The 23,238-nt window shown below is 40.7% G+C and overlaps 1 protein-coding gene across 2 annotated transcripts in view; it reads right to left on the reverse strand.

The window, feature by feature from the left end:
* GAREM1 (GRB2 associated regulator of MAPK1 subtype 1) overlaps positions 1-23,238 on the reverse strand; it is a 135,366-nt gene that overhangs the window by 18,362 nt on the left and 93,766 nt on the right. For both annotated transcript variants that reach the window (XM_056521788.1, XM_056521787.1), the window contains exon 4: positions 2,899-4,074. In XM_056521788.1, coding sequence (XP_056377763.1) covers positions 2,899-4,074 — 1,176 coding nt within the window. The remainder of the gene's footprint in view (positions 1-2,898; positions 4,075-23,238) is intronic.

Raw genomic sequence — 23,238 nt, forward strand, 5'->3', positions numbered from 1 at the left:
CGGTCCCTGGACAGTTTCCCCGTTTTGCCCCGACATCGATAGGTGGGCAAAGCGGGGGAACCGAACTTTAACCCCCCCTCCCCCGGTCTGCTATCGGTCAGTCGATCGGCCGACCAATAGCAGGGATTGGAGGGGTGGCACATGTACATGTACGTCGCTCGTCGTGAAGGGGTTAAAATGAGCCCATACTCGAAACACGGCACCTGTTCATTGGGCTTTGCTCGGTGGACAAATACAGTGGGGATCAAAAGTTTGGCCACCCCAAGTAAACATTTTTATTAATGTGCATAAAGAAGGAAAGATGGAAAAATCTCCAAAACGCATCAAATTACAGATTAGACATTCTTATAATATGTAAATGTTTGATTTTATTTCCATCATTTACACTTTCAAAATAACAGAAAACAAAAAAATGGTGTCTGCAAAAGTTTGGGCACCCTGCAGTATTTATAGGATGCACTGCCCCCTTTGCAAAACTGAGACCTGCCAGTGTCATGGATTGTTCTCAATCATCATCTGGAAAGACCAGGTGATGTCAATCTCAAAGGTTTTAAATGCCCAGACTCATCTGACCTTGCCCCAACAATCAGCACCATGGGTTCTTCTAAGCAGTTGTCTAGAAATCTAAAACTGAAAATAGTTGACGCTCACAAAGCTGGAGAAGGCTATAAGAAGATAGCAAAACATTTTCAGATGTCAATATCCTCTGTTCGGAATGTAATTAAGAAATGGCAGTCATCAGGAACAGTGGAATTTAAAGCAAGATCTGGAAGACCAAGAAAAATTATCAGACAGAACAGCTCACAGGAATGTGAGAAAAATTTTTCAGAAAAATTTTTCAAAACTTTTTGACTGCACAATCCCTCCAGAAACATCTGGCAGACACTGGAGTTGTGGTACACTATTCCACTATAAAGACATACTTGTACAAATATGATCTTCATGGAAGAGTCATCAGAAGAAAACCTCTTCTACATCCTCACCACAAAAATCAGTGTTTGAACTTTGAAAATTAACATATAGACAAGCCTGATGCATTTTGGAAACAAGTTCTGTGGACCGATGAGGTTAAAATTGAACTTTTTGGCCGGAATGAGCAAAGGTACATTTGGAGAAGAAGGGGAACATAATTTAATGAACAGAACCCCTGTCCAACTGTTAAGCATGGGGGTGGATCAATCATGCTTTGGGGTTGTATTGCAGCCAGTGGCACAGGGAACATCTCACGAGTAGAAGGAAAAATGGATTCATAAAATTTCAGCAAATTTTGGATGCTAACTTGATGCCATCGGTGAAAAAGCTAAAGTTAAAGGGGTACTCCGCCCCTAGACATCTTATCCCATATCCAAAGGATAGGGGATAAGATGTCAGATCGCCATGGTCCCGCTGCTGGGGATCCCCGGGATCCCCGCTGCGGCACCCCGCTATCATTACAGCACAGAGCGAGTTTGCTCTGTGCGTAATGACGGGCGATACAGGGGACGGAGCAGTGTGACGTCATGGCTCCACCCCTCGTGACATCACGGTCCGTTCCCTTAATGCAAGTCTATGGGAGGGGGCGTGACGACCACCACGCCCCCTCCCATAGACTTGTATTGAAAGGGGCGGACCGTGACGTCACGAGGGGTGGAGCCGTGAAGTAACGATGCTCCGGCCCCTGTATAGCCCTTCATTACATGCAGAGCGAACTCGCTCTGTGCTGTGATAGCGCAGTGCTGCAGCGGGGATCCCGGGGATCCCCAGCAGCGGGACCGCGGCGATCTGACATCGTATCCCCTATCCTTTGGATAGGGGATAAGATGTCTAGGGGCGGAGTACCCCTTTAAAGAGAGGATGGCTTCTACAAATGGATAATGATCCTAAACACACCTCGAAATCCACGGGGGATTACATCAAGAGGCGTAAACTGAAGGTTTTGCCATGGCCTTCACAATCTCCTGACCTTAACATAATTGAAAATCTATGGATAGACCTTAAAAGAGCAGTGCGTGAGAGAACTGGAAAGAACTGGAAGACTTTTATAAGGAAGAATGGGTAAAGATACCTCAAATAGGAATTGAAAGACTCTTGGCTAACTTTAGTTGACATATTATAAGAATGGATAATCTGTAATTTGATGCCTTTTGAAGATTTTTCCATCTTTCCTTGGCTTCTTTATGCACATTAATACATATTTTTACCTGGGATGCCCAAACTTTTGATCCCCACTGAACATCATTTTATGACTAGGGAATACACGGACTATTGCAGATCATACATTTAGAAATACTATATTACAGGCACATACAGTATGAACCATACACTCAATGGCCACACCTGAAAACTGAGCTACAGAGTTTGCTTCTGTTTCTGATCCTTGCCCACATACAAAGTGGCAGATAAGACCCCTGTGACGTCAAAGCTACATTGCAGAAAAAGTACCAGGATATGCAAGTAGTTTGGAAACGGTTAACTGTTTATATGAGCATGGGACCAGTGCTAAGAAGTGTTTGCCCGAAAGCTATAACTCTATTTGGACCAGTGTTTCCCAACTAGGGTGCATTCAGATGTTGCAAAACTACAACTCCCAGTATGCCTGGACAGCCTTTGGCTGTCCAGGCATTCTGGGAGTTGTAGTTTTGCAACACCTGGAGGCACCCTGGTTGGGAAACACGGATTTAGACAGTAGTCTGTCCAATAAAAGAAATCCGAGATACATATATTAATAACTGAAAATATGGTGACACGCCTTGCAGTTTATCTATATCGATTATGTGACAATGAAGTTTGTATACCACTAAAGCTTTTCCGCTTTTAATATGTCTGTGGTCCCTTCCCTGCAGGCCCCATAGGGGTTAGTTACACATCAAGATGTTACATTTGTAAAAAAAATAACCTGAAATGTAGGCATCTACTCACAGCTTCTGATTTGGGAGGCACTGGAGGTGGAGGTAAAGATATATCCGAACATTTGCTTGTAATGAGAGATCCAGGAGATGAGAGAGAGGAGGTGCCACATTTGGAATGCAATGAACCTCGGAAAGAATCAGATTTGTTCTTCTCGCTTTGTGAACGGGTCAAAGGTTGTCCACAACGTTTCCCACTTCCTAGTTCTAACCAGAGCTCCTCATAGGGAAGCTCTGGCTTGGCTGGTAGACTTACAGATTCCTCACCCGTTTCAGGGAAAAGATAGTCACTACCACTGTCACCAGAGTCTTGGTACTGAGAAGAATCTTGAGGGAACACAGCCCAATCCCCACAAAGGTCCCGACAACCATGTAGGTTTACCTCACTATTTCCATGTAAGTTGTTTCCATAAACACAGACGGAAAGCCTATGGAAGGACTGGGTCAGCTCATCGCGGGCGTAACTGAGGGAGTTTGGTATGTGACTATGTCCAGAGCAATAACTCTTTTTAGGGCTCTTGCATTCTTCATTCCAGTCTGCTTTTACATCCCTTACAGCACGGGAGTATTCCTCTATATCAAACTGCTCTTGGCATATATTGTACCAATACTGTACTACAGACTCCTGCCACATTTCCCCTTTTGCTATATTTTCAGGTAGGCTAAAAGTCGGGACAGATAAATGTAATGGAAAATGCATGGGAATGATTTTACCAGCACGCAGCACACAACAAACAACAACAGTTTTAGTTTGTATATTGACAAACTTGTACCGATGTCCCTCACGTATAAAGTGAAGATCATAGGGGTTACGAGGAGGTGGGCTAGGAACAGTCACATTCACAGGCAGTCGTGTCTTCTCTACAATGTTACGGATGGTGTGCTCTCCATCTTGCATCTGAATCTCTAGAGGACTGCGTGTGCTAAACCTCCCTTTACACTGGAATGGAAGGCTGATGCTTTCATTAGTCCTATGATTCATGCATATCAAGCACGGCATTTTGCCTTTCCCCAATTTGCTGATAGAGTTCAATTTTCCAATTTTCTTAAATATGGTATTAAGACGTGACTTCTCCTTGGATGTTTTTGCATAAAGAATCTCAGCCTGGCCCATTAGTGTAAGTTCATCTCCAGTACATAGCGTGATGTTATACACTTCTGTATCTTCATTGCACTCTCCTGCAGCAACCTGTAAGTACAGCAAATTATATTTGTTATACGATTTGTATCATCCACAGGGAATAACTGCAATAGAAAAATCAGATAATACTATATAAAGTGAAAACTGAGTAACTCACACAGAAACAAGAACATAGTTGAGAAGAAGTCAAAGTTATTCTTTAATAACAATCTTCCCTTTGTCATGGATATTGATTTCTCTTTTTTAGATTGTTAATATCTCCAAGTTCAGCTGACAAAGATTTATTAGTTTAACTATTTTTATTATTTTCTTACAATTCCCATTACCATGCAATAGACTTAGACATCATTAACATCTAGGCCTATTGCTTGAGCATGTAGAAAAGCACTTGCAGTCCCAGCAATGGCCTTGTTCATTTAAGGTTCCGGGGCAAGAGAGGTCTTACGATGATCTCTTCCCATTTACTATTAATAGATATCATGTTCCACTACTTTTAACACTTCTTGCTGCTATGTGCTGGGTGGAGAGCAGAGAAAGCGGTACGTGTTCACAAATAGAACTGCCCTGGCTGTTCTCAGAAAATCTGTCATTATTGTTGTTATTACTACAAGAACAACTTGATTGAGCTCAAGACAGGATAAACAGCAGAGGGATTATTATAATCGGAGGAACTATGGTTATTTGGTTTGGAGAAAAGACGGCTTAGGGTTGACCCAATTACTATGTATGAATACATAAAAGGTCAATACAGATGTCTATGTAATTTTTTTTTAATATCCAGATCTGTAAGTCGGGAAAGAAACAATCAGCACCGAAAAAGAACGGTGAGATTATGGAGGACAGTGGACAAACTTCCCTATTACAGGAGGGGAGATTCACTGCAAAGAGTGGCTTCCATTGAAGATTTGGCTTATTTGTGTGATACATGGACATCCCAATAAGGCACTGTGTAATGCTGCCTGTAGTACTGATACTCACTAACAGCTTCCCATGGTGCACCTGTCATCCTGTCAGAGAGCAATGCAGACAAATAAAAGTATACTAGAGATTTACTGTTTATGTAATCCCGAACACCGTAAACACAAGTGACACTTTGGTTAAAAGCTATAACTTGTAAGTGTATGTGTAGCCTTTTATAGTGTCACAATCTGAGTACCCGGCGTTGCCCAGTTTTCCCTTCCTAATCCTTGTTGGGGAGGAAAATCAACAAAGGAGGAAGCTTTTGATTTCATATCCCGTCCTCCTATATATTGTTGCAATATCCCAACCCCATATCCCGTCCTCATATCTCAACCTCCTATCCAGTCCTCCTATTTTGACGTCCTATCCCGACATCCCATCCCATCCTCACATCCCGTCCTCCTATTTTGACATCCTATCCAGACATCCCATCCCGTCCCGTCCTCCTATTTTGACGTCCTATCCCATCCTCACATCCCGTCCTCAGGTGGGACTGACTTGTGATGACGATATTGTAAGCTGAAAATAGAAGGGAACGTGGCTTTGTGGGAATGGGCGTGATTTGCAAGCCAGACCGATGCACAAAAAGGGTAGATAATAAAAGGGGTGGTTATTAAAATTAGGGATCAACCGATATCGATTTTTTAGGCCCGATACCGATAATCTGTCACCTTCAGGCCGATAACTTATACCGATATTCCGGTATAAATTATTGGCTATTTAACTCCCCCGGCGGGGCAGAAGCCGTTGCAGATCAATGATTTAAAGCGGGCGCTTTAAATCAATGAACTGCAGCGGCTATTGCGGTGCCAGAGACCGCCACCGCCCGCTTCTCTCCCCCTGCCTGTCCTGGGTCTAACCACCACAGTTGCCCCATTGCCTCAACTGAAGCCTGTGCTGGTCCTGACAACAGAGCAGCGGCAGTGGTGATCTAATACAACTGGAATTCAATATGGAAAACATACACCTAAGTTTATAAACATGAGTACCACCTGCAGCATACTATGACATAGTAAGATTTTCCATGACATACAATGTATAATGACCTCATTTTTATGTTGTTCTGCATTGCAGTCTATAGCTGCACCGACATGTCTTCAGCCCCTCCTAATATTCTGTGATAATTCAATGTATGCACAGAAATTGCACTGGTAGAATAGCAGTATTACGAATCCAGCTCTGGATTATATGATCCGAAACATATGGGCTAGGTAAAGGATATCAACGTCTAGTGTGTCATTTTAGACATACAAAAATACCTATTAAACACACTAGAATACTGTTTTTAATGACTAATAATTAATCTTTATTGAAAATCCCTAATAAAAATATTTAATAGGACAACATCAATCAGAAAAAATCTGACTACTGCAATGAGCAAAAAAGTGATCAAGTAACCATAAGCACATTAAAGTGTCACATGCAATCTATAAAGGCCACCAATAAGCAGCAAAACATAGATACAAGCAGTGTATGCACTTCAATGGAACGGTATCTAACCAAATAAATACAGCTAAGATAGATGATCACAAAGTATCACGGGACTAAATAAAGACAGTGGACCTGATTTACTAAGAGTGGAGTGTAGATTCCTTTGTGGGTTTTAATTCCCTACAATTTATTTTCCACAGTATTTACTAAGGTTTCCCTACATTTTCCATTTTCCCTACATTTAGCTTTTCTTATTTTTTTTTTACACATGCTCTTATCTGTGAAATTACCAATGGTGGAAAGCTTAGTAAATATGTTGGGTTTTTGTGAAAATGTCAGGAACATGCCCCTTTTCGGTAACTACATCCACTTTTCCCCGATGGTCACGCCCCTTTTTCGGGTTTTCAATTCTGGCGCAAATTCTGGTGCAAACAGAATTTCTGGCGCAATGTGCCATAATCTGGTGCACAATCCGACAAAACATGTCGGGTTTGCAATAGTAAACGAGGGCCAATGTACACTTGGTCAACTAATAAGCTGGGCAAGGAGGGGGATCAGAGAAGGTTTAAGGCGAAAAGCCAATAACACCTAAGCAGAGATCCGCTAGGAAGTAAAACACGTAGCCATTTACCACAGCACTTTACCGGAGCAGCAATCCAGTCCCCCACACATACCCATGCAGCACGTCAGACCCCAATGTTGCTTCACTATTAAGGCTTCCATTTTTTTTTTCTACCTCTGGATTATAAAGAAAACCCATCACAATGAACATGCCATCCAATCAGCCAGCAGCATTTTACAGAGCAAGATAAGCTAATGCGATTGATATTTAGTTTTGTGGAAAAATTTCAGGATAGCAGGTAACTCAAAATCCAAAAAAACAGCACTGAAACTGAACAAAAGGAAAGGCTGATGTGCATTAATTTCCTTGTTTGTTTGTAAGAGTCTGTTCACACTACGGAAATTCCGTGAGGAAAATTCCCTTGCTGAATTCCTTTTGTGGATCCACAATCTTCCTGTTCTATGCTAAAAAGGAGCAGAAATGATCCAGCATTAGCGAGAGATGTCCCATTAACAGGACTCCTCTGATGGATTCTGCTGGAAGATAGGACATGTTAAATCGTCTGCCAGAATCCAAATCCTTGGCGGAAGTTTTGTCACTGCACTTTTGCTATGTGTACATTGAAGTCAATGAGCTTGTGATGCAAGGCGGATCCCTGCTATTTCTATGCTTAGAATCAGTCATTAACAGTCGTTTTGTGGGCATGCTGACACAAGGAAGGCTGTCAATCATGGATTAGGACCGCCTACTGGACTATTAAGCATGGAAAGAGCAGAGATTTACAAGTTATGCTGAATCAAGGTGTTCAGCTCCTCCTGCTCTATAAATATATATTTTCTTGGTGACAAATTCCTAAATTACAAAACTTTATTAAGGTTATAGAATATAGTTATAAAAATGAAGGCAAAAAGGTGGATAAACGTGAAAATAATGTAAGTATATGTTGCTGTTTAACTGGCTTCAGAAAGTTAAACAGATTTGTAAATTACTTCTATTGAAAAATCTTAATCCTACCAGTACTTTTCAACTGCTGAAGTTAAGTTGTTCTTTTCTGTCTGACAACAGTGCTCTCTGCTGACACCTCTGTCTGTCTAAGGAACTGTCCAGAGCAGGATTCGTTTGCTATGGGAATTTGCTGCTCCTCTGGACAGTTCTTGAGACAGACAGAGATGTCAGCAGAGAGCACTGTTGTAAGACAGAAAAGAACAACTCAACTTCAGCAGCTGATAAGTACTGAAAGGATTAAGATTAGAGATGAGCGAACTTACAGTAAATTCGATTCGTCACGAACTTCTCGGCTCGGCAGTTGATGACTTATCCTGCATAAATTAGTTCAGCTTTCAGGTACTCCCGTGGGCTGGAAAAGATGGATACAGTCCTAGGAAAGAGTCTCCTAGGACTGTATCCACCTTTTCCAGCCCACGGGAGCACCTGAAAGCTGAACTAATTTATGCAGGATAAGTCATCAATTACCGCGCCGAGAAGTTCGTGACGAATCGAATTTACTGTAAGTTCGCTCATCTCCAATTAAGATGTTTAATAGAAGTAATTTACAAATCTGTTTAACATTTTCTGGAACCAGTTAATATGAAAAAAAAGTTTTTTCATGGAATACCCTTTTAATATGCAAATGCCACCCTCTTGCATTCCAGTGTACTAAATGGTTTAGTAATATAGATGCTCGATTTTTCTAGAAATCCCAAATTGAGATTAATATACGTGGCACTTACCACAAGTGGCATCTCCCTTTCATTTTAGAGCACAGGAGCGCTGATTAGAGCTGGCAGAAGCGGCAGAGATACAAAACTGAGGCTGGCTTCACATCACGATTTGAGTGTCCGCTGCACAGATACGATTTTGGAAGTTCAAGTCGGCTGAAATCGTATCTGTGCACGGACATGTAAGGACCCGTTAATTTTATGGGACTGCTGACTACGATCTGGTCATTTTCTCGGCACGTCAGATTCGTGGTCTGCCACAATTTTCAGTCAGTGTAAAAAAATCTGACATATCGAGAAAATGACCAAATGGTATTCACTAGCAGACTATCGGTTAAGCAGCCCCGTAAACGTTCATGGGTCCGTGCACAGATACCATTTCAGCCGATTTGAGCTTCCGAAATCGTATCTGTGCAGCGGACACTCAAATCATCATGTGAAGCCAGCCTAAGTACATAAAAGGAAAGATACTAAGTGTGGCGAGTGCCACTTATATTACTCTGGTTTTGGGATTTCTACGAGAGACTGTATCTATAGAATAGAAGAACACCACCACAGACTGCTGCAATTGAAACAAAACTGCACCTGTTCCGCTCAGACATGGGTGGAGTGGTGCTGACCCGCAGCTGAACTCTGCTTGCATGATTTTCCATTTGTAATTGTATAAGTGACTAATACTATGAGATAACTCCGTCACGTGCCAGTGTACCATCAAGCAGGGCATACACTTATGACTTGGTGTAGACATTTGGGGGGAGATTTATCAAAACCTGTCTAAAGGAACATTTGCTGAGTTTTCCATAGCAACCAATCAGATCGCTTCTTTAAGTTTTCAGAGGCCTTTTCAAAAATGAAAGAAGCGATCTAATTGGTTGCTATGGAAAACTCAGCAACTTTTCCTCTGGACAGGTTTTGATAAATCTCCCCCTTGGAATTTGGAAATCTATACATTCCCTAGGCCATAGATTCTTTTGGTACCTAAAACAAATCAGAACACCATGCTGTGCTATAAAGTCTTTTCAGTTGGTGTTTTTAGTGTTCATCTATCTTGGTCGCTGTGGGAGGTAGATGAGAAATTAACAGATGGAAGAACATATTTACAGGAACAGACCTAATAGTTATTATGACTGTCAAGATTTTATTTAAAGTAGAATAACATTTACTTTGTAATCTCCAGTTTCTACAGATTGTTCAGATTTGATCAATGATCGGTCATAACATCCATGACTTGATGACAGAATACAGAGCAGATCTGTACCCCGTCTGACCACTGACTGCTCCTGGTTTTAGGAGACAGATTAACAAATCTGTCTCATGACTGCTATTAATTCTGTCTTAAAGGCTTTGTGAATCTCTGAAAAACATGTATTTAATGTGCGTTATGCTTTGTAACTATTATAATGCAAAAACATTTTCTCAATAGGCCTTTATACATTTTCTACAGTTTTCTTCTTTCTATAGTTGTACATGGTCTATATGATTCTCCCCTGTAAACTACCTTTTCTTTACTCCCCTCACCATCCCCAGCCCGTATGAGCTTTCCTCCAAGGGTTCTCTCCCCCCCACCATCCACTCTTTGAGCTGTTGTGTAAGCACCCCATCACCACCCTTCCCTGTTATCTTTAAAAATCAGAACTTTGGGGGAGATTTATCAAACTCTGTCCAGAGGAAAAGTTACTGAGTTGCCCATAGCAACCAACCAGATTGCTTCTTTTATTTTTTAGAGGCAATCTGATTGGTTGTTATGGGCAACTCAGCTAAATTTCTTCTGGCCAGGTTTTGATAAATCTCCCCCTTTGTCTTTCCCCGAGTAGCAGATAAATGGTAGGAAATTATTAATGAAGACTATTTAATAAGTTGAATCATTTTGTATTCCCGGAAATAATTTTAAAACACAAGATTTAAGACCTACAGGGTTTGACATAATTCGGCAATCTTTTTATTAACATGCTGTATGCAAAGAGAGCAGAGATGGGTGAGCTTCAACTAAATTCCTATGAAAACGGAATAAAACGCAATAGAATATGTACTGGAAGTTAGTGCTGTGTTCTTCTTTATTCATCAGTAATCTGCTAAAAATGCACTAACTCAATTATAATGTAAATTCATCTATGGAAAGGGAGAACAAACAACGGAAAGTTGTTGGGGTGGAGTTTAAAGTTTTTAAGGGGTACTCCGGTGGAAAACTTTTTTTTTTTTTTTTTAAATCAACTGGTGCCAGAAAGTTAAACAGATTTGTAAATTACTTCTATTATAAAAATCTTAATCTTTCCAGTACTTATTAGCTGCTGAATACTAGAGGAAATTATTTTCTTTTTGAAACACAGAGCTCTCTGCTAACATCTCTGTCCATTTTAAGAACTGTCCAGAGTAGGAGAAAATCCCCATAGCAAACATATGCTGCTCTGGACAGTTCCTAAAATGGACAGAGATGTCAGCAGAGAGCACCGTGCTCGTGATGTCAGCACAGAGCTCTGTGTTCCAAAAAGAAAATAATTTCCTCTGTAGTATTCAGCAGTTAACAAGTACTGGAAGGATTAAGATTTTTTAATAGAAGTAATTTACAAATCTGTTTACCTTTCTGGCACCGGTTAGTTGATTAAAAAAAAAAAATAAATAATAATAATAAGTTTTCCACCGGAGCACCCCTTTAAGGTAGAGGTTAAAGTTGATGAGGTGGGTCAGCACTGAGGTCAGTGACTAGCTGAGTGGACATTTCCTACAAGGTTGACAAGTCAGATGAAGTAAGAAGCAGTGGGGACTGTGAGCCATTGAAACAGCAGCTGTGGGTAAATCAGGGCAGGTAAGTTTGCATTGTCTAAAGCACCAGCCCCAACTCTTAAAAAATTCCAGAATACCATTTTAAATTTAAGGCTTTTAATATTAAATTGTGCAAGCACCGCAGTCATAGTGGTTACTGCTTGTCCTTGTATGTGCTGTACTTTTAGTAGCAGCAGAGCAAGTTAATGCAGCACTGTCCTGTTCGCTTGACTGGGACAATGCTGCAGTTCCTTGCATTGCGGCAACTAATAGTATGAAGAGTACAACAAGAGCAGTAGTAATCATTCTCTTCAAACAGTTAAACAGCGGGCGGGCTGGAAATCAGACTCCTGCTGATCCAATATTGATGGTCTATCCAGAATATAGAACATTTAAAAGCCTGAATAACCCCTTTAAGTCTGGACAAGTAGTGGACCAACACTGCTAAAGGGCCAGAAAAGGTAAAGGAGTCCAATTCAAGTAACACACAATTCGTGAGCCACATAATAAATTTAGTTCCGTTTTCACCAGGCCTTCTCCAGTCACAAACTTTGTATAAAAAAAAATGCAAAGACAAAATTCTCTTTCTTATTGCAGCATCATAAATGACCATATGACAAAAACTTCACTTCATAGATTCAGATTAAAAAAAAAAACATTCTAATGTATAAATCCCAAAAAACGTCTTATGTCCAGATTAAAAAAATGAAATGCCTAGCAACAGCTTCACTGTATTTGTTTTCTACCACCTGCTCGATACCCATTTAAAATTTTTCTGCATACAACCGAATACTGTTATAGTGTTCATCGATCTGGATTTTACCTGCACAATTGATGTGACCCACAAATCATTTACCACAGGGGCACTTAAGCATATAAATAACCCCAGCACTATTACATATAACAAATGGGGTGTCTATTGGTGGGATGATTACTACACCCCCTCTGAAGACAGACAAGCAAGAAAAGCATCTCTATGGTGAAGGGAGCAAACAGTGCTGTATCCCATAAAAAAAAAACGTGGATTTTTAGCGCCGTCCTCATAAAAGCTCTTGGAACAGTTTGTTCAGAAAAAAAAAAAAGAGATTTATTAACGCTAATGTTAGTACGGCAAGATTTAAAACACATTTTTCATTCACTTCTGGTCCATCACATTACATAAAAACACAAAACTGTATTAATATAAAAACTAAATATATACAGAACCTGATATTCCCCATATTATGTAAATATTTGCAAGGACATTATTGTATATTATGTTATTTTACTTTTGGGTTTTTCTCCCACATGTTGTATTGACCCGTACGAAGCGCATGCGCACAGATAGCTACGGAGATGTTGATGCTGCTGTTTTCATTGATACGTGTCTTGCGCATGCGCACATCTAGCTACTGGTTGCAGTGATGTAGATGCTGCTGAGGTTGCTCCAAAGGTAATGAATACGTTTAATGTGGTAGTGTTGCATTTAAGTCTTACATCTGTACAGAAATGCTGGGGGCTCCGTTTTTACAGATATTGGGGCTATAGAATCTTTTCAGTAATTTCATTAAGCCTTCTCGGGGTGATCGTGGACAATTTATATATCCAAAAAAACTTCCTCTACTTTAGGGTTTCAAAGCAGTTGGATATATCTTCTTTTATTAGCTCTATGGGTATTAATCCTAACTGGGTTTGGTACTGACTGATGAATCATGGAGCAGTGCCGGGATACTCCATGGAGCAGAAACTTCTTTTTGATGTTCTGCCGATGTTTATTCATACGACATAGTGGCTGTATAGTTCTTCCTACATATTGCATCCCGCAGACGCATTCTATTACATAGATCACAAAGGACGACTGGCATGCAAGTCTCAGCTTTATTTAAAAAAGATTCCCCTGTTTCTCTGCAAATTACTTCATTTGTTCTACATTTAATTTCCTGACAGCATAGACACCATTTGATGTTACAGCAGTAGCTTCCTTAGCTAGAAGGTCTGAGGTATTTTTGTTGTGTCTATGTTGCCTTATGGAGCCAAAAGATTTTTTTACCGTAGAGGCCCGCCGGTAGGTAATTTGCGGCTGTTCATTTATTTTGTCTTTTAGGTACACATCACTATTTAGGATATGCCAATTCTTTTTTTAAATAGTTGATGTTGTGCAGCTCACAAAAAATTAGTCGAGGCTAAATGGAAAAGTACTTACACCTAAAGAAAAGTACAAATTTGAAAGAAATAAGGAAAAAAGAAGGGTACCATAAGCCTCCAGACTAATACCATATATAATGGTACATGATGAATATATTCAATAGAACTGTGCTTTACTTTAATGATGAAAAATAGCATTTTTTATTTTTAAAATGTATAATAAAGACAAAATTTAAAATTAATATAATGACAACCTCCTTACACAGGGGAGGTAAAATATAAACCATACAAAAATTGACAATAAAAAAGACAATAAAAACCGCTAAGTATGCATGAAATTCCACTAGTCCGACATCTGAAGGACCGGCAAAGTTCACAATCCGTGATTATAGAGTACAGTCCGTATATATGATGGATATCCAAATTTAAGCATAAATCACCATTTATAATTACCAGCTTGTGATGGAGAAGATAGTTTGGAGCAATATAGCGTAGTGCTGGATGTCCGGGAGGTAGAAGGCATGCAGAGCCGAGGCTGTCTTGGAGCGCTGGTGTGCGCTGTAGCGGCTGGCCTGCCTGCCACAGGCCTTTGGTAAGCCCCTGGTCTCGGAGGTAGATGGAATCACTCCGGAGGTGGAAACAGCCTCGTGGAAAAACCTCAGCGTCTGACGTCAGCCAGGTAAGTTGGAAGAAGAGCCGGCAAGGTGGAATTCTGGATTAGGTGATTTGAGCAGAAACAGACGGCTGTAGAATGCAGGGTAGCGGTCCTTCAGGATAGTGGAATACAATTGTAATTTTTCGGATGCAATGGATTGCGGTATTAATGCAGTATTTCCTCTAGACGCGTTTCAGGGTACTTAGTATAACGACCCTTTCCTCTCTACCGGACGTCCAGCACTACGCTATATTGCTGCAAACTATCTTCTCCATCACAAGCTGGTAATTATAATAGTGATTTCTGCTTAAATTTGGATATCCATCATATATATATATATATATATATATATATATATATATATATATATATATATATATATATGTATATACATACACACACATACATACACACACGGACTGTATTCTATAATCACGGATTGTGAACTTTGCCGGTCCTTCAGATGTCGGACTAGTGGAATTTCATGCATGCTTAGCGGTTTTTATTGTCTTTCTTACTGTCAATTTTTGTATGGTTTATATTTTACCTCCCCACAAGGGCCCTGTGTAAGGAGGTTGTCATTATATTAATTTTAAATGTTGTCTTTATTATACATTATAAATGTCTTGGAGTTATACTAGACTCTGATCTGTCCTTCACTCCCTATATTCAGTACCTTTCACATTCTTCTCACCAGCACCTGAAAAACATCAAACATCCGCTCATTTCTTGATATTAAAACTGCTAAAACGCATTATTGCTTTGATTCATTCTCACCTTGACTATTGTAACTCTTTAATAATAGGCCTTCCTTTCTATAAACTCTCCCCTCTCCAGTCAATCCTTAATGCCGCAGCCAGACTCATCTTCCTCTCCAGCCGCTACACCGACGCCTCCCCCCCCACCCCTTTGTCAGTCACTACACTAGTTACCCATTCAGTCCAGATACTGCACCTCCCTACATCTCCTCTCTGTCTACCATCCAACACGTTCTCTCCACTCTGCTAATGATCTCACACTATCATCTTCTATAATCCAAACCTCTCACTCCCATGTCCAAGACTTTGCTCGTGCTGCACCGGTTCTCTTGAATGAGTTTTAAAGGAGCCCTAAAGACATCTCTTCAAGCATGCCTATAACATTCCTTAATTCCTTAATTCCATTACCACCACTTTGCCGTTTTTGAGACCTCTGGGTCTTGGAGATATCAAAAGTTTCATATTTGACAGTCTCCCCCCTACTCTCTATGCACTTTAGACACTCAAAGATAGCTAGTGACTGGTTCACGCTCCTGTATGTAACCTATTTATAAAATATGGCTGGACCATTATATCAATAAAAGCCCTTCATGCCTTCTGTCTCAATCCATTCCTCATAGTCTGTAAACTCTCGAGAGCAAGGCCCTCACTCCTTCTGTTTAAATAGTGTGTAGTATTGTTATGTCTAATACTTGTTTTTATTTGTACCCAAAAATTGTAAAGTGCTGCGGAATCTGTTGGGAGCCAGATTAAAAAAATGATAACTGTGGTATTACAAAGGGCTTATAGGTAAATACAAAGTGCATCTCACATAGTAAGTTGCCATATTAAAGAACTTGCAGTCAGACATGAAGATCTCTTGACTTACATGCTCAAAAAAGTGCATAAGCCACAATGTCACATTCACCTAGACCATGTCATTGTACAGCGGCATGCTAATCCTGACATGGTGACATCATGAGCATGAAGCCAGTGATAAGGTGCCGACTGTGTTATAGGCAACAATCAATAGACTCTGCTAGCCTGGACACTAGGTCTAGTGCTTCCTGACAGGAAACTATTCACAATCTGTGCTATCTAAACACTTGTATAACTTCCTGGCAAACAAATGAGGAAACAACTGCATTCTTTTATTCTTTACTATCGGCAGCATATACAGAAGAATTTAATAAGAGGAAATAAGAGCTTGGGTGCCATTAAGTGGTATTCCCATCTTCCCTAATGGCTTCCAGCACCCTCAGATCTGCTTGCGGCTGCTGGACGTGGTTAGAAAAGACAAGAAGAACCGAAGTGGGTGAGTTACTTAACAAGTTACCCAATTTGCACAGCTTTTCTAGCTATGTTGTTTACTTAAAGGGGTACTCTGGAGAATTTATTTTATTTTTTATTTTTAAATCAACTGATGCCAGAATGTTAAACAGATTTGTAAATTACTTCTATTTAAAAATATTAATCCTTCCAGCACTTATCAGCTTCCTGTGGAGCATACTGCAGCTGATAAGTACTGGAAGGATTAAGATTTTTAAATAGAAGTAATTTACTTCTTAACTGTTTAACTTTCTGGCACCAGTTTATTTAAAAAAAAAAAAAGTACCCCTTTAACTGCAGGAATTACACATACAGCATAGGTCAGGGGGCTACACAATTTGGGCAAATTATGTAACTCTCACTTCAGTTCTTTTCTGCATCTCAACCACTGCCAGCAGCAAGGAGGGAGATGGGAATACTCTTAAGAGGGCATATAGTTATTTGGGCACAGTTATCTATAACCAAATCCCTTCAATGGATAGGCAATAATATGTGAATTATTTATGAAATGTAATGTATTTTATGGGTTATATTACAGATTTTACACTTTAGATACAAGCTGACTTGATGGATTTTATTATAAAAGAATACATTCATTTGTACTCCAGCTTGTCTACTGGTAGGAGAGTTAAAATACACACAGAAATAGACTGCAGTATCTATTGAAGATGGCCAGTCACCTCACAGATACACAAACACTTATTCAAACAAAGTTTACAGCTTCTAAGTCCGATAGGGCCACATTTTGAATCCATATTATTGTTGCAAGTACCGACCCGACTGCCTTTCTAATAACCCAAACTTACTACTGTCAGTTGAAGCAAGAAATGCCACCATATGGGCCCTGATTTACTATTCTAAACCAGACATGTTTTGTCGGCTTGTGCGCCAGATTCCGGCGCCTTGTGCCAGAAATTCTGTCTGCGCCAGGATTTGCCCCAGAATTAAAAAATCCCAAACAACTCTCCATTTTACTGAGAAAACCAGAAAAGGGGCAATGTCCCCGACATATTTACTAAGGTTTCCACAGAAAATGTGGTGGATTTGAGCTGAGGAAAACCCCACAGATCAGAGCATATGTAAAAAAAAAAAAAAAAAAAGAAAAGAAAAATGTGGGTAAACCTTAGTAAATAATGTGAAAAAATATTTGTTCAGAAAAAAAAAAAACACTACACTGCACTCTTAGCAAATCAGGGCCATTATGTCCATGTGAAATCAACAGGTGCCCATTAGGGATCAACCGATATCTGTTTTTTAGGGCCGATACCGACAATCGGTGGAGGTTAGGGCCGATAGCCGATAACTTATACCGATATTCCGGTATAAGTTATCGGCTATTTATCCCCCCGCGACACCGCTGCAGATCATTGATTTAAAGCGGGCGCTTTAAATCAATGCACTGCAGTGGCTTTTGCGGTGCCATAGGCCGCCGCCACCCGCTTCTCTCCCCCTGCCTGTCTGGGGGTCCTGAGACCTATCACCGCCACTGCTCCCCCCACCGCCGCGCTGCACCGCACCGCACCCACGACCGACCCCCCGCACCAGCCCCATTGCCTCCCCCATCCCTGGTTTTATAATTACCTGTTCCCGGGGTCCACTCTACATCTGGCTCCGGTGGCGTCCTCCTGAGCTGTCACTGTGCGCACTGACGGTGACGTCACGTCGCGCACGTCACTGCACACAGCGTAACGCAGGACGCAGCAGGAGCAAGAAGTAGCGTGGGCCCCGGGAACAGGTAATTATAAAACCGGGGATGGGGGAGGCAATGGGGCCGGGGTGGTGCGGTGGGGGGTGCGACGCGGTGCGGCGGGTCGGAGGGGGGGGGATGTATGGGCAGCAGTGCGGCAGGTCGGGGGGACGGTCGCGGTGCATTATCGGCAAGGTAATTGCCGATACCGATAATGCCCAAAATCGTGATTATCGGCCGATAATATCGGCCATACCGATAATCGGTCGATCCCTAGTGCCCATAAACCTTCAATAGCTGCGGGCCTGATGGTTTATATTTCTCCTGACTAGGTTTCACCGCAGCATGTTTGTAAAACAGACAACAATCAAAACCTGCGCAGGGGGAAAGTTGTCCAGTTGCCCATAGCAACCAATCAGATTGCTTCTTTCATTTCTCACAGGCCTTCCTATAAATGAAAGAAGTGATCTGATTGGTTGCTATGGACAACTGGGCGAGTTTTCCTTTGCGCACGTTTTGATAAATCTCCCAAATAAAGTAAAATCCATGTGTTAATGTGTTAGTCCTCAGGCAATGTAAATAACACTACTAGTTGATGTAAACTGAGCATATATCTTTGATAGTAGTAACATTTTATCATGTACACAAACTTCTAAATGGGCAGTACATGTATATTTGTGTATAGACTGCACACGTTATAAGTTACTGTAACTAGCATTGCAGCTATCAAGTTACCTGGTTATTTAACTCTACCAAAAATGCTGCCGCATTGCTATATAATACTTCACTGCGCATTTCCCGATAGGCTGAGCACTTACGCCACACGAATTATGCATGAAGGCATGGATTACGTGCACGTGCTGGGGGAGTAGGCTTCCATGCATCACTATTTTTAACCGGTGTACACTTTTTATTGTGACTGTAGTCCCTAAAATATTTCCCTATAGAGCAGACTGTACAGCAACAATTGTCTGACCATGATCCGTGCCTGGCACCAACCTAAGACTAATAAAACGCATCACTATCTTTGTGCTTATAAGCCTGATCAGACCATGGCACTCATGATAATATACAGTGGTCCCTCAAGTTACAATATTAATTGGTTCTGGGACGACCATTGTAAGTTGAAACCATTGTATGTTGAGACCAGAACTCTATGGGAACCTGGTAATTGGTTCTAAAGGCACCAAAATGTCATCCAAAAATAGGAAAAAGTGAGAATTAAAGAAAAATAAGTAGATAACTAATACAGATAAAACAAATCCTTACATATAAAAGAAAGAAATATCTGCTGGGAGCTGTAAATCACTGTCTATGTCAGTGTTTCCCAAGCAGGGAGCCTCCAGCTGTTGCAAAACTACAACTCCCAGCATGCCCGGACAGCCAAAGGCTGTCCGGGCATGCTGGGAGTTGTAGTTTTGCAACAGCTGGGGGCTCCCTACTTGGCAAACACTGGTCTATGCAGAGGACAGGAGTTTATTCCAGGTCCTGTACAGTAAACTAAATGTCCTAAAAAAAGTAACATGGAGTCGCCCTCACCTGGTGTCCAAAGGAGCAGCTAACCCTGGTACAGGTAAAGTGTACAGAACATGTAATACCTCCCTGTACTGTAGGGGGCGTTACCAGACATCAGTCAGTGCATACACTTCAGTAATACAGGGGTTTTACCAGGGAATGCCCATTCTGATTGGTCAGTTTTTCCGGCCATTGACACGTTTCAAAGATCTGGACGGTCCGTAACATTGTATGTTGAGTCTGGTTTCAACTTACAATGGTCCAGAAAAGACCATTGTATGTTGAAACTATTGTATGTTGAGGCCATTGTAAGTTGAGGGATCACTGTACAGGGCTCAGTCATAACATTAAAACCACCTGTCTAATATTTTGCAGGTCCCCCATCTATCAAGGCCCAGACTTCACATGACCTCTGAAAGTGTCCTGTGCCATCTGGCACCATGTTGGCAGCCGATTCCTTAAGGCGAGACATAACTTTAAAACAAACTGTTGACATGTTCTAAAGATGTGAGAAGTTTGGATCTATAACCGATAGGGAGAAGCATTTAGCATTAGTTTTGGTGATCATGGGGGGTCTCAGAACCTGGACCGCCAACAATCAAAACTTCCACCAAGTAAAAAGTTTTGTAAAATGACACACAGTTACACATTTTGATAATCTATAGTAATCCTGGAGTAGGGTAGGTCAGAATTTTCTGATACTTAGAAGCCACTTGTGATCAAGGCTACAACTGTTCCATAAGTAAGGCCTTTTATTGCCCTTATTTTTGGGTAGGGTATAGCATAAATATGGACTGACCACTGAATGGCTTGTTATTACTAGTTATTATTAACGTTGTTGAGAAAATAAATATTTCTATAACATGTCAACAGTTTTGCGGTGACACCAGTATAGTTCAGTCTAGAGATGAGCGAACTTACAGTAAATTCGATTCGTCACGAACTTCTCGGCTCGGCAGTTGCTGACTTATCCTGCGTAAATTAGTTCAGCTTTCAGGTGCTCCGGAGGGCTGGAAAAGATGGATACAGTCCTAGGAAAGAGTCTCCTAGGACTGTATCCACCTTTTCCTACCCACGGGAGCACCTGAAAGCTGAACTCATTTATGCAGGAAAAGTCATCAATTACCGCGCCGAGAAGTTTGTGACAAATCGAATTTACTGTAAGTTCGCTCATCTCTAGTTCAGTCATGTAGACAAAGCCAATGAGGGGGGGGGGGGGGTACGACTAGAGCAGCATTGTTATTTTATCATTTGGAAAAGCTCTTTAACAGCAATCTGTTTAAGAATATTAACAGTTTTAGATGTTTAAAATAATGAATATTCTGTATATATTGTACAAAGTTTCTCCGAAACTGATTATATTCACATAAAGATCAGCAACAAAACTAAAAGGCCAGTTTCATACGAGTGTGTTACCTACTTATTTTCCGGTACCGTGCTAGCTGGGTTTCTAATGACCTGAACTGACAGCTGTGACCGCAGTCAGGCAGATACTGGTGCCTGTAATACAGATGCAAAAATATGCAAGTGACATGTTCATGTCAAACAGGCCTAATTTATAACTCCGCTAAAGGGGTTGCCCAGCAAGATCGTTTTATTTTTAAAAGGGACATAGGGGCAAAATAAACGAAAAAAAAAGCAGTACTCATCACCCTAATCTCCCACCACTGCTGTTCTGATGTTTACTGGGTCCTCGCTGGTCTCCACTTGCTTGTCCTGTCTCAATACACAGGAAACAGAATGGTGACCCGTCTCTGACAATGATTGGTTGAGTATACATTTCCTGTATGTTGAGAGGGTACCAGAATATAAAGATCTGCGAAAGGGGTTAAGTATCGGAACAGCAGTGAATTGGGAAGGTATGTTGTGCTCATTTTATTTATTTCACCCGTTTGCCCCATTTATCAAAGCATATTTGCCGACATTTATCATTGTCTTTAGACTGTTTTTTGTGTCTAAAAAAGGCGCAAGCAGGGTTTATTTGCGCCTTTTGGTTTACACATTTCTGCTGATTTTGAGTTGCAATCCACTGATTTTGGCAATACACATGATATGGATGGGTTTTATGAACTGCGCCTTTTTGTGAAAAGGCACAAAAAAGGTGCAAAGCCACTGAAAAGTCTCTAATACTCCACCAACCCAGACTTAGCTTTATGGTGTATGTGAAGAGATAAATTTCAGAAAATGTGACCTGCACAAAATTTATGAACTGCCCTGCGACCATTTAATAAATTTGGTGATCCTACACATAAGCACAAAAAAAGGTGTAGAAAAATGCTTCACTTACACCTACAATGATAAATGCCGGGCTCTGTGCTATTTGGGTCACATTGAAGCTGTGATATACAGTGGACACAAAGGACAACTTTACTGTGTAGATTTGCTGTAACACACAAGACACGGTTTATAATATCTTATCACTACGGACTATGTTTCTCTATGGAGCATTGTTTTACTCATGAACTGTTTACTGTATCTGTAGCAACTAATTTCACGTGCTGCCTGTTCTTGACTCAAATAGGAATTAGTAAGGATTTTTTCTTTGGTCTCCGATCACCTTGTTGTGAATAATAAAGTTTACCGAAATGCTTAGCTGTCATGGCAACTTTGACGTCGGAGGCAAAACTAGTGGCATTCAACTTTCGTTATTTAGTAAACTTGTTCTTTCATTAGGACAATTTGTTTTTGTTACATAGCTGTATGGAGCACTACAGGAATCTCACATAGTGACACATAATTGGGAGTATTCTATGGCTTAAAGTTTGTTTTTCATGGTGGTTTGCTTTCCAGTCTACCAACCGTGTACCCAATAGAAAACAGCTCATGCCAGCAATATAAATACAAAGCAAATAGCGTATTGACAGGGAGAGAAGAAACAGAACCACTGGTTGTCCAAACCTTATGCCTGTGTTCACACGTTGCACTACTTGTACCGCTGCAGTGTTGCTGTGATATGCAGAGATTTGGGAATAAAACATTTGATCTATTTTGGTCACTTACAGTAAAAAAAGCAGCAGTATTGTAATGCAATTACAAAAACATGTGAACACAGCCTAACTAGGACTATATAAAAATATAATTAAACACCAAAATAAAAATAGAGTGAAAAATCAAACAATAAAGAACAGAACAACAACATAAAATACAACATTTCCAGATTTAGTAATCTGATTGGCTGAGCAGGTAGGAGCCAAAGCTTCGAGGACGGGTGAGTAGCTGGGTCTCCTGCTGCAGATTGCGGGGGACCACAGCGGTGAGAAATCTTCCCCCATCAGAAACATATCACCAATCCTGTACATAGGGGATAGATCTTATTTCCCCAGGAGTACCTATATATAACACGTATCACTTAAACATTTTTTTCTTTACGTTTCCTATTTGCTGTTTATTTTTCACTTAATTCACTTAATTTTAAGGCATGTAAATGTATACCAGAGCATCACCTGAAGAACTATTTAAGGTGCATACAATACAATTACTATTTCACAATAATGTATATATAAATATATTAATGACAAAGAAGAGGCAGAAGACGCCACTCAAAAATGGTTTTCAAACACAAATTGATTTATTCACCTATGGGGTACAAGGATGCAACATTTCGACCTTCACAGAGGTCTTTCTCAAGCATGAAAAAGACCTCTATGAAGGTCGAAACGTTGAATCCTTGTACCACATGGGTGAATAAAGCACTTTGTGTTTGAAATCCATGCAGAGTGCAGTCTTCCACCTCT

Source organism: Hyla sarda, chromosome 5 (genome assembly GCF_029499605.1).
Source record: "Hyla sarda isolate aHylSar1 chromosome 5, aHylSar1.hap1, whole genome shotgun sequence".
Taxonomy (NCBI): domain Eukaryota; kingdom Metazoa; phylum Chordata; class Amphibia; order Anura; family Hylidae; genus Hyla; species Hyla sarda.